Source organism: Podarcis filfolensis (assembly GCF_964270895.1).
Source record: "Podarcis filfolensis genome assembly, chromosome: 15".
Taxonomy (NCBI): Eukaryota; Metazoa; Chordata; class Lepidosauria; order Squamata; family Lacertidae; genus Podarcis; species Podarcis filfolensis.
In genome coordinates, this window is record NC_139618.1 from 42,983,642 (window position 1) to 42,999,155 (window position 15,514).

A 15,514-nucleotide genomic window follows, 5' to 3' on the forward strand; every position below is an offset into this window, starting at 1 on the left:
GCCAGCGCGCACCCAGCGCCGTGACGCAGGCGCCCAGCCCCCCCCCGCCGCCCCCCTTCCGATTGGCCTCGCTCGCGCCTGCGCGGCGGCCGGAGCGGGTTCCTTGGGTCACGTGACGAAGCTGCGGCCCCGGGTTTCCCTCCCTCCGGCCGCCATTTTGAAGGGAAGCAGGGTTGCTAGGAGACGCGCCGCTGGAGCCGCGAGGAAAGCCGCGCTGGGAGGGCCTCTTTCTTTGGTCCCGCGCGGCGCTGTGCTCCTCCGTCCGGCCAGGGCGGGGCTCCCGGGCCTCGCTCTGCTCCAGGCCCCTTTCCCAGAGCCACGCCGGGCTCCGGGCTCCTGCTCTGCCGCCCGAGGTGTGTCTGCGAGAAACCCCGAGCTTTGCTCCGATGACGGAGACCTGCGCGTGGAACTTGGTGGGGGAGCTGCAAATGGTTGTTCTACTTTGGTTCAAGGCTGCTGAGGAGGCTGGCAATCCTGTTTGATAGACGCTCGGGGAGAGAGTTTCTATATTACATATATATATATAATTGCACATATAAAAAAGCATGGGAGCCGACTCCTAGGGGTCTCCAGCCCCCCCATAAAATATTTGAGGGAGCCCCCCTTGATGTGTGTGCACCGTGTCATGTGGTCGATTATGTGGGGCAGGAGTTACCTCCCCCCCCCATATTTTATTCAAGTTGATGCCCCTGTAAATAAGCATGTTTAGTTTACAAATTACTGGTTTCTTGTGCTTTATTCATTGAATAGGCTGATGCAACCATGGATGTGAGGTACACCATCCAGATCAGGTTGAATCTGACTGCTACTGGTGGAGAGTGCTTCCGTATACATAACACAAATGCACCAAATTGAGAATCAAATGCTGAGAAAACAGGATCTAGTCCACAAATGGGTGCCTGAATAAGTCTACTAAGCTGTGAAGTGGGCTGCAGTCCACCAAAGCTTATGCCGCAATAAATTCAAGTGCCACGAGACTTCATTTCTTTTGCTGCTGCAGACTTAATGCTGCTGCCCCATGAAGATGCCTTTTGTGTTTGTGCTGTAACAGACTTAACAGGGCTACCCATCTGGAAAATGGCTTTCCACTTATCTGCTCCTGCTGACATGTATCAGTGGTAATTCCTTGTAACCTCACAGAGGTGGCATCTGCCCAAATGGGCTCTGGCTTAGCAAAAGCTTACACCAGCAATATTACACTGTGAGCTGTCACAGACTGCTGCCATTTTCCCTACAGCAGACTAACAAGACTATCCTATTCCCCTCTGGCATGGGCCACATTGGAGGAAAAAACCCAGTATTGGTTTCATTTAACAAAATTCATTTTGTTGTTGCAGGGGGAAAAGCTTCAGCTTTCTATGTGCCTTATTCTGAAATTATGTTCTTGCCTGATAGGAATAGTTTATTCAAACTCCTCTTCTACCTTTTCCTTCCATTTCCGATCTGTTGTGTTTTTTGGCTTTTTAGCTTGTCAGCCGTAGGACGCAGCCTCTCTCTAAATAAAGAAATGTGAGCTGCTCTGGGAATCATAATATCTGTACGAAAAGTGAGATGGCAGATAAATTAATAAATAAAAATAAATCCCAACATCTAATAGTCATGCTGTCCTGGGCTTGATCCCTTCCCCCTTTCTTTTTTGTTGTGTACACACACTACATTTAAAACACATTCAAATAACATTCCCTCAAAGAATTCTGGGTACTGTAGTTTGTTAATGTTGCTGGGAATTGTAAGAGTAAGTCCCCATAATTCTTTGAGGAAAAGAATATGTTTCACATGTGCTTTAAAATGTAGAGTGTGTATATAGCCTTATTCTCGCTCCTTTGTTTGCCTTTGAAATAAGCCCTTTAAAAATAATTAGATTTAAACCTGAAGATAGCAGTCTCCACACTTAGTTCCCAAGGAATTATATATTGGGATGGAAAGTATGGAGTGAGAGACATTTTATTTCTTTTTTTATTAAGATTTTGGAAGATTACAAAATTGAAAAAAGGAAGAGAGAAAAAGTGCAAGAACACAGAAAAATAGAAACAATTAAAACAAAACAAAAAACCAAAACAAATCAATCCTTCCATAACTTATCTTTCATTTGCTTGTTTCCTTGACCTCCTCACACCTCCCTTTTTTGTATTCTAGTTCAGTTAGCTATTTCAGCAAATCCTTTCCCCTCTTTATTTTTATCCTAATAATTTATCTTAATATAATGTAACTCTACATTCTCACCAATTAACAATCTATTTTTTCTTAATCTTTTATAACATTTCTGCTAAAACCACGTAACTTCATTCCAACATCCTTCTAACATTCCTTAATTTTACAATGTTTCTGTAAATAAGCTTTAAATTTCTTCCAATCTTCTTCCACCAACTCTTCTCCCTGGTCTCGGATTCTGCCAGTCATTTCCACCAGTTCCATGTAGTCCATCACCTTCATCTGCCATTCTTCCCGGGTGGGTAGATCTTGTGTCTTCCAGTACTTTGCAATAAGTATTCTTGCTGCTGTTGGAGCATACATAAAAAAGTTCTGTCCTTCTTTAAGGACCATGCCCAGGAGAAAGGCCTCTGGTTTCTTCAGAAAGGTATATTTAAATACCTTTTTCATTTCATTATAGATCATCTCCCAGAAAGTCTTAATCCTTGGGCACGTCCACCAAAGGTGGAAGAATGTACCTTCAGTCTCTTTACATTTCCAGCATTTATTATCAGGCACGTGATATATTTTTGCAAGCTTGACTGGTGTCATGTACCACCTGTAAATCATTTTCATTATATTCTCTCTTAGGGCATTGCATGCCGTGAACTTCATACCTGTGGTCCATAACCGTTCCCAGTCAGCCATCATAATATTATGTCCAACATCTTGTGCCCAATTAATCATAGCTGATTTCACCGTTTCATCCTGAGTATTCCATTTCAACAGCAAGTTATACATTCTTGACAAGTTCTTAGTTTTGGGATCTAACAATTCTGTTTCCAATTTTGATTTTTCCACCTGGAAGCCAATTTTCTTATCCAAATTGTAAGCCTCCATTATTTGATAATAATGAAGCCAGTCTCGCACTTTGTTTTTTAGTTTTTCAAAACTCTGCAGTTTTAATCTATCTCCCTCTTGTTCCAGAATTGCCCAATATTTCGGCCATTTGGCCTCCATATTGAGCTTTTTCTGAGCCTTCGCTTCCATCGGTGACAACCACCTTGGGGTTTTATTTTCGAGAAAGTCCTTATATCTTGTCCAGACATTAAACAGTGCTTTCCTGACAATATGGTTTTTAAACGCTTTATGTGCTTTGACCTTATCATACCACAAATATGCATGCCACCCAAATACATTATTAAAACCTTCTAAGTCCAAAATGTCTGTGTTTTCAAGAAGCAGCCATTCTCTCAGCCAGCAAAAAGCGGCTGATTCATAATAAAGTTTAAGGTCTGGCAGGGCAAATCCACCTCTTTCTTTAGCATCAGTTAATATTTTAAATTTTATTCGGGGCTTCTTGCCCTGCCAGACAAATCTAGAAATATCTCTCTGCCACTTCTTGAAATAGTCCATTTTATCCAAAATTTGCAATGTTTGAAACAAAAACAGCATTCTTGGCAATACATTCATTTTTATCGCAGCAATTCGGCCTAGCAGTGATAACTTCAAATTCGACCATATTTCTAAATCCTTTTTCACCTCCATCCAACATTTTCCATAATTATCTTTAAATAAATTCACATTCTTGGCAGTCATATTAACCCCTAGGTATTTCACTTTCTTAACCAGTGCTAATCCTGTCTCTTTCTGAAACCTCTCTCTCAATCGCTGTTAGATTTTTCTCTAGAACCTTAGTTTTCATCTTGTTCAACTTAAATCCTGCCACCTGACCAAATTCTTGAATCAGTTCCAATACTCTTTTAGTACTAGATTCTGGCTCCTGTAATGTCAATACTAAATCATCAGCAAATGCTTTCAATTTGTACTGTTTAGCTCCGACTTGTATCCCTTTAACCAATTGGTCCCTTCTAATCAAATTTAAGAGAACCTCCAGGACCGATATAAAAAGCAATGGGGAAATTGGGCAGCCTTGTTGTGTTCCTTTCTCTATCTTGAATTTTTCCGTCACTATATTATTGACAATTAATTTAGCCTTTTGTTCTGAATAAATTGCACCTATACCATTTCCAAAGCCCTGACCAACTGTAAATTCTTCTTCATAAAACTCCAAGAAATATTGTCAAAAGCTTTCTCCACGCCCACAAATATCAAAACTGCTTTAGTGTTAATATTCACTTGTAATTTTTCTAAAATGTTAATTATATTTCTCGTATTGTCAGACAGGTGTCTACCCGGGAGAAAGCCTGCTTGATCTTTATGTATCTCTTCTACTAGTACCTTTTTTAGTCTTTTAGCCAAAATATCTGCAAAAATTTTATAATCCACATTAAGCAAAGATATGGGGTGGTAATTCTTTAGCTGTGTCTTCTCGGACTCTGTTTTCGGTATAAGTGTAATATAGGCTTCCTTCCACAACTCTGGTGCTTTTTTCCCTTCCAATATTTCATTGCAGACTTCCTTTAAAGGTTGTATTAGCCATTCTTTCAAGGATCTATAATATCTTGAGGTCAAGCCATCCGGCCCTGGAGATTTACCCAATTGCGTGTTCTGAATGGCACCTTCAGACATTTTATTTCTAATGCACATGCTTGTATGTGATACTATGGGCCCATGTAGTGTATTTCATATATTGCAGCTAGCAAGGTTCATTTTGAGTTTTTGGCAACATGGCCTAGGGTACTCTGCTAGTCGTAGAGCACTTGCTTTGCATGCAACAGGTGCCATGTTTAGTCCTTAGCATCCCCAGGTAGGGCTGGAAAGGACTCCTGCCTGAATCCCTGGAAAGCCACTGCCAGTTAATGTAGACATTGCTGAGATGAATCAATACCTGGCTCTGAAATGTTCCTCCAAAACATCCCAGGTGATCTCAAGGTGTTGTGTGCCTCCAACTCCAATCAGCACCAGAGTAGCATGGCCTAGGGTGGTGGTGTTTAGTCATGTCTGTCTCTTCGTGACCCCATGGACTAGAGCACGCCAAGGCACTCCTGTCTTCCACTGCCTCCTGCAGTTTGGTCAGACTCATGGTGGTAGCTTTGAGAACACTGTCCCACCATCTCATACTCCGTCGTCCCCTTCTTCTTGTGCCCTCAACCTTTCCCAACATCAGGGTCTTTTCCAGGGAGTCTTCTCTTCTCATGAGGTGGCCAAAGTATTGGAGCCTTAGCTTCAGGATCTGTCCTTCCAGTGAGCACTCAGGGCTGATTTCCTTAAGAATGGATAGGTTTGATCTTCTTGCATGGGACTCTCCTTCAGCACCATAATTCAAAAGCATCAATTCTTTGGCGACCAGCCTTCTTTATGGTCCAGCTCTCACTTCCATACATCACTACTGGGAAAACCATAGCTTTAACAATACGGACCTTTGTCGGCAAGGTGATGTCTCTGCTTCTTAAGATGCTGTCTAGGTTTGTCACCGCTTTTCTCCCAAGAAGCAGGCGTCTTTTAATTTCGTGGCTGCTGTCACCATCTGCAGTGATCATGGAGCCCAAGAAAGTAAAATCTCTCACTGCTTCCATTTCTTCTCCTTCTGTTTGCCAGGAGGTGATGGGACCTGTGGCCGTGATCTTACTTTTTTTGATATTGAGCTTCAAACCATATTTTGTGCTCTCCTCTTTCACCCTCATTAAAAGGTTCTTTAATCCCTCCTCACTTTCTGCCATCAAGGTTGTGTCATCTGCATATCTGAGGTTGTTGATATTTCTTCCGGCAATCTTAATTCCGGCTTGGGATTCATCCAGTCCAGCCTTTCGCATGATGAATTCTGCATATAAGTTAAATAAGCAGGGAGACAATATACAGCCATGTCGTACTCCTGTCCCAATTTTGAACCAATCAGTTGTTCCATATCCAGTTCTAACTGTAGCTTCTTGTCCCACATAGAGATTACTCAGGAGACAGATGAGGTGATCAGGCACTCCCATTTCTTTAAGAACTTGCCATAGTTTGCTGTGGTCGACACAGTCAAAGGCTTTTGCATAGTCAATGAAGCAGAAGTAGATGTCTTTCTGGAACTCTCTAGCTTTCTCCATAATCCAGCGCATGTTTGCAATTTGGTCTCTGGTTCCTCTGCCCCTTCAAAATCCAGCTTGCACTTCTGGGAGTTCTCGGTCCACATACTGCTTGAGCCTGCCTTGTAGAATTTTAAGCATAACCTTGCTAGCGTGTGAAATGAGTGCAATTGTGCGGTAGTTGGAGCATTCTTTGGCACTTCCCTTCTTTGGGATGTAGACTGATCTTCTCCAATCCTCTGGCCACTGCTGAGTTTTCCAAACTTGCTGGCATATTGAGTGTAGCACCTTAACAGCATCATCGTTTAAAATTTTAAATAGTTCAGCTGGAATACCATCACTTCCACTGGCCTTGTTATTAGCAGTGCTTTCTAAGGCCAATTTGACCTCTCTCTCCAGGAGTGATGGGAGTCTTCTTTATTTAGACAATTTCTGTTCTGCTTAATCTATAAAAGTGGTACACAGCAAACTGAAAGCAACAACAAATGTTACAACTATACACAACTATTAATACAAATTAATAAGTAATAAATGCGGATATAAATTCCTTCTTCTGACACATTTCCCTTTTCCATATCACCCATCCAGCCTGGCTTCAACCCAGGGCCCAAACGAATTCAGATCTCTCTCTCTCTCTCTCTCTCTCCCTCTCTCTCTCTCTCACACACACGCACATCCTGCCCTGAAATCTCACAACAAACTGGGTTCCTGGAACTACTGATACCACTCTAGTCTTTCACTCTCTAAGGTGGAAGCAAGAGCATGTTTAGACCAGGCCCCATGTCCATTGTAAGAACAGGGGCAATACTAGTACAAAAGAGCATTCCTCTTACTATCTGAAATGCTGGACAGTATTTGCTGGTTCCACTATATTGATGTAGCAGTTACCTGAAAATCTGGAAGCATCCTTAGAACAAGCAATTGCTATTCAATGTAATACTCTACCATCTGTTCAATATATAAAATACATGACACAAGTGTGCACATAAACAGCAATTCATGCTCTAAGGACATGGATTTTAAGACACAGTCATTGCTGCCATCTTTTGTTTAAACCATAGTACTACAACCAAAGCCAATTTCCTTATGGGCAGTAAATAACTAATAAAGGCTGCAGAAATGGACTATTAAAGTTCTACCACTTTGTACACTCAGGTAATGCAAGACTGCTTGCTTCAGCACACTGGTTCCCTGTCAGTTTCTGAGCTCAGTTCAAAGCGCTGGTGGTTAGGAACATTGAAAGCCGACTTACACTAGGTCTTAGAAAGTAGTCCATCTAGCCTAGTATTGTCTACACTGATTGGCAGTGACTCTACAGGGCCTGAGGCAAGGGTAGTGATGCGTGGAACAATCTATTTCCAGTTAATTGCAGTTCTGAATGTGCTCATAAGTCCATTCAGCCCTGTTTCCACATTAATCTGCAATGTTTTTTTAAAAATCCATCCCCAAAAATGCATTTGTGAACTTATTTTATCTCAAAAGATGCATTTTGACACATTCTTTGAGCTGAAAACTGCATTGCAAGATTTAGAGAAGTAAGAAATCTGAAAGATAACTATGTTTTGGCCTGCACATTAGGAGGCACGGGTCAAAGTCTTTTCTGCATTGCTGTGGGTTGGACTAGATGACCCTTGGGGTCCCTTCCAACTCGAAGATTGTATGATTCTATGAAAACCAGTTAATACTAGAATTTACAAAGACCGAATTCCTTAAGCCCCTCTAGGTAAAGGTCTTTGTCATCGGACCATTTTGACTGGAGTTTTGAAGTGTTGCGCCTGGTATATGTGATATACATGGCATCAGCTATGGTCCCCTCCACAATTCAGTACTGCAGTTGGATAATACTCCCAGCAGCAATCTGCATGCCCACCACGGTCACCATCCAAGGCTTGCCTGTGTGTGTTCCTACCTTCTGAAGCAAGTAGCAGCAGGGGAGACAGCTTTTTCCATTTGATGTCCTACTTTTGGAATACCCTCCCCAAAGAGGCTCACCTCTTCTTCAGTACCATTCAGACACCTTTTTATTCTCCCAGACTTTTAAGATCTTATTTTGCCCTCTAAAACCACTGTAACATTTTCTGCTATTCCTGGCTGTCTTCTGCCATTTTATTAAATGATTTTGTTTTATTATTAGCCTTCCTGAGAATGTTTGTGCCAAAAATAAATAAATGTGAAATTAAAGAAACCCTTCAGGGAACTTGTTCATCACCAAATGCAACTTTCTAAATCTATTCTCTCAAGTGGGTATCTACAGGAATATTTTTCTCATTGTTCAGTAACAAAGCTGGGAAAATATTTTACATTTACAGGGACCAGAATCATCATTTTTAGGTGTCTAGGTAACAAAGCACCAATGACTTTCTTCCAGGCTTCTCCTCTGAGTATCTAAGGGGGGGGGGAGCACACTTCACAATATCATTACAGAATATAGTTTATTTATGGAATTTACAAATAACTTTACAAGTCATGTGTCATAAGTTATGTTCTTTGTTTCCACAAACTTTCTTACAACTCCTGAGTTATTCAAATACTGAGATGGGAAAATTATGTTAGAAAACCAAGCACATTAAAGAAACAAATACAAATTGAAGTTTGGTCAGTTTTGCTTTCTCTCCTCAAAACCTTTCCCCTCAAAGGTCAAATTATTCTGACATAACCTACAGACATGGTACCTTCTCTTTCCATTCTTCAAAATTACATGTACAATAATGGCATCCACAGCCTCCTTAAGGTCCGTAGGAGTTAGGGCTGCAGTTCTACACACACTTCCATGAGAGCAGGCCCTACTGAACTCAGGAGGACCAACTTCTGAGGATCCAGCTGCACATGATCTCATAATTACTTTCATATACTGTTCCAGCTGTCAAGAGTAGACCAACACTCCTTTGCTACAAAATGAATTTAATTAGCTCCACACAGAAAGTAGGCTAGAGGCTACAGAAACAACTGAATTAAACAGCAAAAAGTTGCTGCAAAGGGGAATCTATTATTGTTGAGATGAAGATACTGGACAGAGATCCTATCCAGATTAAATACTGGACTGATCTCGGGAGGAACCTTAACATACATACTATTGCATTTAGGGATGCCAAAACTATCTTAATGGCTAGAAAATCACCTCCCTGCTACTAGTCTGAAAAAACTGTTGTATTTGTTCAAAGCAGTTAATTCCTGGATGAAAACCATGAAGAAAGATGTTGGAATGATCACTTCAGACCTCATAAATTTGCTGTCAAGTAAGAAAATAGGGGACTGTAAAGTGGGTACTGGGCAATTCATTTCTGACTTTTTAAGGAACAAAGGGTGACCTTCATTTTGGTCTGATTTTTTTTAATGTACCACGGAGGGGCGGAGTCAAACCCCACCAGGAGGTTTGAATGAGCGTTTCCCTGTTCACAGTGACTCCACAGACAAGTCAAAACTAAAAAGTGATGATCAAAAAGATTTTATCCTATAACAATCATAAATATATATAAGGTGCCTTAGAAATAATAATGTGGCAGCAATAAGGGGGAAATTGTGATTATTGAATTAAATGGAACTAATGGATTGTTGAATGAAATGTTGCTAATGCCTTTTAGCAACGCAAGATGGTTCAAGACATAATGACTATTTGATCATGCAGGTATATTGTAAAGTTCTGTTCTACATCTATTTTTGTCAAAATATCCACAAGAGTCACAGCAGAGTAGTAAACATTACTTTCTTTGTGCAGGAAAGTGTAACTCATTATTATATTACGGCCAGTTGTCCTAATAAAAAAATGAATACACAATGCCTCTAAAAGCTAATGCAGCATTATGCAATAGAACTCCACGGGGAAACACAAATTGGTGCCCCCCTAACTATGACAAGCAATGCCCCAGCAAATGCTCTCCACATTGTGCTATCATGGGCCTCAACTTTTAGGCATGCTCCAAGTTTGAACAGCAATTTTAACCAATAGTTACATTTGCAGAATCACAAAAAGTACTGCAAAAACATCAAAATCCATAGTATTATAATGTTTTGGGGGGGGCGAGCTTGCTTATGGTGTTTCTAACATCGGTCCTATTTTTTCCCTTCCCCACCCATGTGGGCCTTAAGAGCCCTATAACAGAAAGAGGGAATCTACCCCTCTTCTCTAAGCTCATTGGCACAAACAACAAACCAAGAGCTATTAAGCCCTAAGAAGCAGCCTTCAAAACATGGTGGGTGTTTGAGCCCTCATCACAGCCGAGCGATCAAAAGGCCGGGGGTGGGGAGAGAGACATCCTCAGCAGTCACTTCCCCCCTCTGCCCAATGACAGTGCAAATTATTCTGCCTGCCGGTTAGAACTGCCAAGCCTGGTTGGCATAGTAAACCCACCCCTTACTGGAAATGCAAAAGCTATATTCTACCCATGGATCATGTCCCAATCTTGCATGACTATTGGTAACGCTTACTATCTTCTAATCAATTTGCATTTTACTTGGAAAGAGGAGGAGTTCGTTAGACCTCAGAATAGTATAAAGGTGTTTCAGTTTCTTGATTCATGGGTAAGAAGGAAGAGGTAGCCTTACAATGAGAGAAAGCATGTAAGCAAATTTGAGCATCATATTAAGGGCTCTTGAGAAGCTTCCAATCATTTGTGCAGAAGGACATTCCTGTGGCTGCCAGGGAAGAGGAATTTGGATTTGCCACCCCAAGCACCACAATATATTGGGCCTGGTGGGTGTGGAATCCAGCCCTAATACAGCCTTTCCATAATAGGGGAACATATTGGAAGTGATCCAACTGTTTTCTGCATCTCAAACCCCTTTCAGAGGAAAAGAGAGAGGACAACATTCATTCCGTTACGCATCAAGACAGGGTGATACAGAGGCATTGCCCCAAAAGATTAAAAACTCTAAGAGTCATACCAAGGAATGGCTGTTCTCTGCTGAAGAACTAGGCTTTCCTTTTGGTGATGAGACACACTCACAATTTCTCAAAGAGAATTTGTGAGGTGGAAAATTTACTACACTTAAGCTGAAGGACTTGATATTATCAATATGATAATCATACTTTGGTTCACCTAGTGACTCTGGGAAAGTCTAATCATGGAGGAAAGCTCCCTAAGACCCCCTCTCCAAATCTGGGGTTCACTTTCATAGACTGCTCCAAGGCCTTCACATCAACCAGAGGATGCAAATCAACTGCTTTATGTCTCAGTCATTGCTGGGCATAAATGCACTCACCCCGGCCACATTTGCCCTGCAGAAGCTCACCTTCAAGAGAAGCAACTCAGTGGGCTAACAAAAGGAAGACAGAATAGATTAAGAGGAAGGTTGATCTTGCCCCACAGTGTCCAAGGAAAAGGGGCACTCTTAAAAACATAGCGGAGGGAGTTAAGAAGGACTCCTAAACCAGGGGGACAGTCATTCATATGTCCCTAACAGTTTACAACTAACGCTGCTACCTGATTAAAGAAATCTAAGGTCAGTCATACGAACCTTACTCATATTGCATAATTTGTATGAAGCATAGTATTTTAGAATAAAAATATTCTTACATGTTTAGATCATACATGCACGCTCCATGGCAAGCACATTCTCTCCCTCCCTCTCTCTCTCTCTCTCTCAAATGCCTTCTCTAAGAGGATACTTGTCACCCATTATTTTTGTAAGTTCTTGTATTATTTATTTTATCTGAAGTCTGGAGCCATATTACCCTTTTTAAAATTGAGCCATCTTTTAAACCTAACCAACTAACCAATTGACTAAGCATCAATACTCCATTTAAAACTCTAATCTACTAACTTCAAGCAATTTGGGCATGTGGAGGTGGGAAGAGCTCTCTGCTATCAAAACCACACTGCCACAGACCTGTGTACACAGCAGTCTGTTGTCAGCCCAAGAATGATGGGGTATTTTAACCCCTCTGGTTGAGTCCCCTAAGGAGGTAAAAAGAAGCTTTCCTCCACCTCCAGAGTTCTTCAGAAGATGAAGGAGGGAATGCTGTTGCGGCACAATAAAGTGGTCCTTAGGTCACTTAACCCAACAGTGGGGAGTTTCATCAGTCACTGCAAGTCAACCAGGAAGGAATCCATGAAGCAGGCTTAATCAAAGTGCCTCTTTTTGTAATTTTTGGAGAAGATTCTGTGCTTTACACAGTCCATACACCTTCCATTAGTAAGATGCATGTCTCTATCCAAGCTGGATTTGACCCGAGTACATGGTAAGCAGCACCATGATGGTGAACCCTGTCAGCAGTCCTGCGTTCTGGATGGCAAAGGCAATCAGAGCACCACCACTCCTTTCAAGCTCTCGGCTGACTTCATTCATCTCTGGGAACTATTGGGAGAAGAAAGAAATTACATTTAGTTCTGTAGCAAACACAAAGCCGTATCTTCCAAGAGGCTATACAGTATTTCCTACCAGATATAAAAACTTGATTTTATGCAGGACCAAGTCTTTTCAAGACAGAGAGCTCCAATCTATCCAACTTTTATTGTGACTGAGGATTGGAACCTAAATTACCCATGACTAATCTGATTCGAATTCAACCTAGCCACAAATTTAGCTGGATTGAGGCTCACCACCACCAAGATACAACTCTGCATTCTGGTAGCTTCAAAATTAGTCAGAGAGATGTGTTACAGAAAATGTGGACACCCACATGCCATTTAATTCCTAACACAGCTAGAGCTCCTATGCTTGTCTGCCTGCCATCTGAAGGGAAGCACACAACATGGGAATGTGAAATAGATACAGGTGACTCCCGACTTAGGCGGGTGTTACGATCCGGGAATAAGCGAAAATCACATAAATGCCCTCTCACGAAATAAAGAAGTAAAATAAAATAAAATAAAATAATAATAAAAAAAGGAAAGAGTAGGTATGGAAACTGGGACACCGCTTTTCCAGCCATTTTCCCATGGTGGGATTGTGCCGCTTTAGCCCCCTCCCAACTTCCCCTTCTATTTTGCCCACCCAGCTGAGGCCCCCTGAAGGCAGGGCAGCCCTTCACATGGGTCAGATAGGGCCAGATTTGATTACAACTCCCTCCCTGCCCCCCCACCACAAAGGCAGCTGAGGTTTGACCCACAGTATTCTAACTCAGCCGAGGGATCATGCCCCCTCTGTTAACAGCCCCTACCTGTGTCAGCTAGCCAGGGCCTCCCTTCAGTATTGGGCACCTTCTAGGACTACAAAGTCTGCAGAGGAAGCATCTACCAGATGCTATGTGCAATGCCTCTATTTCTTTAATTATGGGATATAACAATGTTGTGCAATGGTTAGACAAGGACTCACCAACTTTTTTGAAACTGCAGGCACATTTGGTCCAACTGCGGTGTAAGACCACACAGTATTTGATCAGGGATGAATCAAGATTCCTTTGAACAGGAAAGTACCAAACTGAGGACTTACCATATCAGCCAATGCAATGTAGAGAAACATTCCACCAGCTAAAGCAAAGATCCAGTTGGCAGAGAAGTGGCTGCCCGCCAATATCCCAAAGGCTAGTCCCACATAGCAGCAGCAAGCAGAGATGAAGTTGAAGAACAGCGCTTGCTGGATGGACATTCCAGAATTCAGCAGAATGACAAAGTCACCTGCACAACCAAGGGCAATGGGAAGGAAGTGAAAAAGGAGAGATTGCATCAGGTCAGTGGGATCAAAGTTTAATCAGATTCCTGTTCAATCAACAATAGCATTTTGCAAATCAAAAATATTTGTTTGATATACTTTCTCAGGTTTATGGTGATGCACAAAAGTGTTGGTTAAGCATTAAACCCTAATGACTCTATATACGATATACAGTTCAGACACCTCAAATTCACTAAAGCACTTCATCCACCTCCTTCAACTAGATCACCAGATAACCTTGGGGGGGGGGGGTAACTACCTGGAAGGCTTGCAAAGAGAGCTGTAGTCTCCCAAGTCCCATTAAAACTCAGTGCTTGCATGGCCAACAGAAGCATTGCTGACCACTCTAACAATCCTCCAAGCACCTGACTGGTCCGGTTTAATCCTCCTTTCAAGGGATCGGTTCACAGTGGGACACAAGTACATAAAACTAGTTTCTAGCAAAGCCTTCACAAACGTGGCCCATGCTGATGGGAGTGGCAGGTGCCAGGTGGGTGAAGGCTGTTCAAACACTACCATGAATTCCTTGTGGCCCGCCAGAGAAAGGAGATGCCTGAAGGCCACATTCATTTTCTCTACACTTGGAGAAAATAACAAGGTTCCTGCAGTGTGGTGGTAAGTTAAGCCTGCTTCCCCATAGTATTCTGGCACATGGTTAATAGGAGCTCCAGCATCCTTTGACAGCACACAGAATTTCACTGCGCCCTCCACCCAAATAATCTGCCCACAAAGCCATTTGTGCCTGAGGGTAGTGACTTGTTTCAACTAACCTTATTCTGAGACAAGTGTGGGCTTCCGCTTGTGTGACTTGTTAACTGAATCTGGCCCACACTTCTGTATCTTTTGTTCCCCTGCCCCCTCTGACCCATCTGCTACAGATATTAAGCTACTAACTAACTGTTCAAGGGACTTCCCCCACCCAACACTAAATTAAGTGATTCCTGGGTCACAACCCTCAATAGCCCTACTCTGCAACCTCCTTATTAATTTACTTCAGGTATTTATATCCTGTTTAATACTCAGAATAAGGTGTATTTAAAAAATACAAAGAATAAGAACAATTGAAAGTTATCCCAGAATCAGAAAGCTACCTTAAAATGCCACCTGAAGCAGGAAAGTCATTGTCAAGAGCCTGATGTTCAGCAGGGAGGGAGGGAGGGAGGGAGGGAGGGAGGGAGGGAGTCCCACAGGGCTGGGCCCAGCCATCCCTCTGAAGCATGGGGAAAGTGCTCCCACTTGCACCTCTGTTTAGAAAAGGCTGTATACATGGTTTTGTCCTGTAGACATCAAGAGAATTTCCAGACACCACACTCCTGGCATTTGCTTCAGTCCTATCTCAGAGTTTGAGGAGCACATACCTAGCTCATGAGGAAATTCTTCACAGAGAATGGCCACAGAAGTGCTGATCCCCTGAAAGACGGACACAGTGAAGGAGGCACCAATGGCCAAGCCGTCAATGAAATTGTGGAGGCCATCACTCAGGGTGATCATCCAAGCCAAGGTGCCAATGTCAGAGTAGCGCACGCCCTTCAGCCAATAGCAAGTGCTTTGAGAAGCCTGGAGGTCCTGAAAAGGCAGCAGATCAGTGCTTGAAATTAAGAGTTCTCCCATCAACTCCTGCAGTACAAGAGCACACTTGCATGGAGCCTGCATCATGCAATGTGTACACACTGCCACCTAGTGCCTACAACTGGAGATACAAAAGCACACTGATGCTTTGAGAAATGTGGAGCAGAGCAAGGAATTTAAAGTAGCAATGTCCTAACCAACAAAACGTGAAATGTAAACAGACTTCCAACGTTGCCTCATCTCACCTCCCCACT

General features: G+C 42.4%; 1 protein-coding gene and 1 long non-coding RNA gene across 6 annotated transcripts in view; one reads left to right on the forward strand and one right to left on the reverse strand.

Annotated features, from left to right (window-relative positions):
• Nucleotides 1–172: 172 nt before the first annotated feature.
• On the forward strand, nt 173–15,095 carry LOC310750766. 2 transcript variants are annotated; one of them, XR_014542249.1, is made up of 3 exons: nt 173–353; nt 13,376–13,709; nt 14,975–15,095. It is a non-coding gene; the product is annotated as an uncharacterized lncRNA (long non-coding RNA). The 2 variants fall into 2 exon arrangements; XR_014542250.1 differs by lacking the exons at nt 13,376–13,709; nt 14,975–15,095 and adding an exon at nt 751–968 and having other exon boundaries at nt 231–353.
• The window catches only part of SLC39A14 (solute carrier family 39 member 14), a 35,034-nt gene continuing 28,039 nt past the window's right edge, over nt 8,520–15,514 (reverse strand). For all 4 annotated transcript variants that reach the window (XM_083588761.1, XM_083588763.1, XM_083588764.1 and 1 more), the window contains exons 7-9: nt 15,050–15,257; nt 13,473–13,657; nt 8,520–12,395 (exon numbers count right to left, since the gene is read on the reverse strand). In XM_083588761.1, the coding sequence (XP_083444887.1) occupies nt 12,249–12,395; nt 13,473–13,657; nt 15,050–15,257 (540 nt within the window). In that variant the 3' untranslated portion in view covers nt 8,520–12,248. The remainder of the gene's footprint in view (nt 12,396–13,472; nt 13,658–15,049; nt 15,258–15,514) is intronic.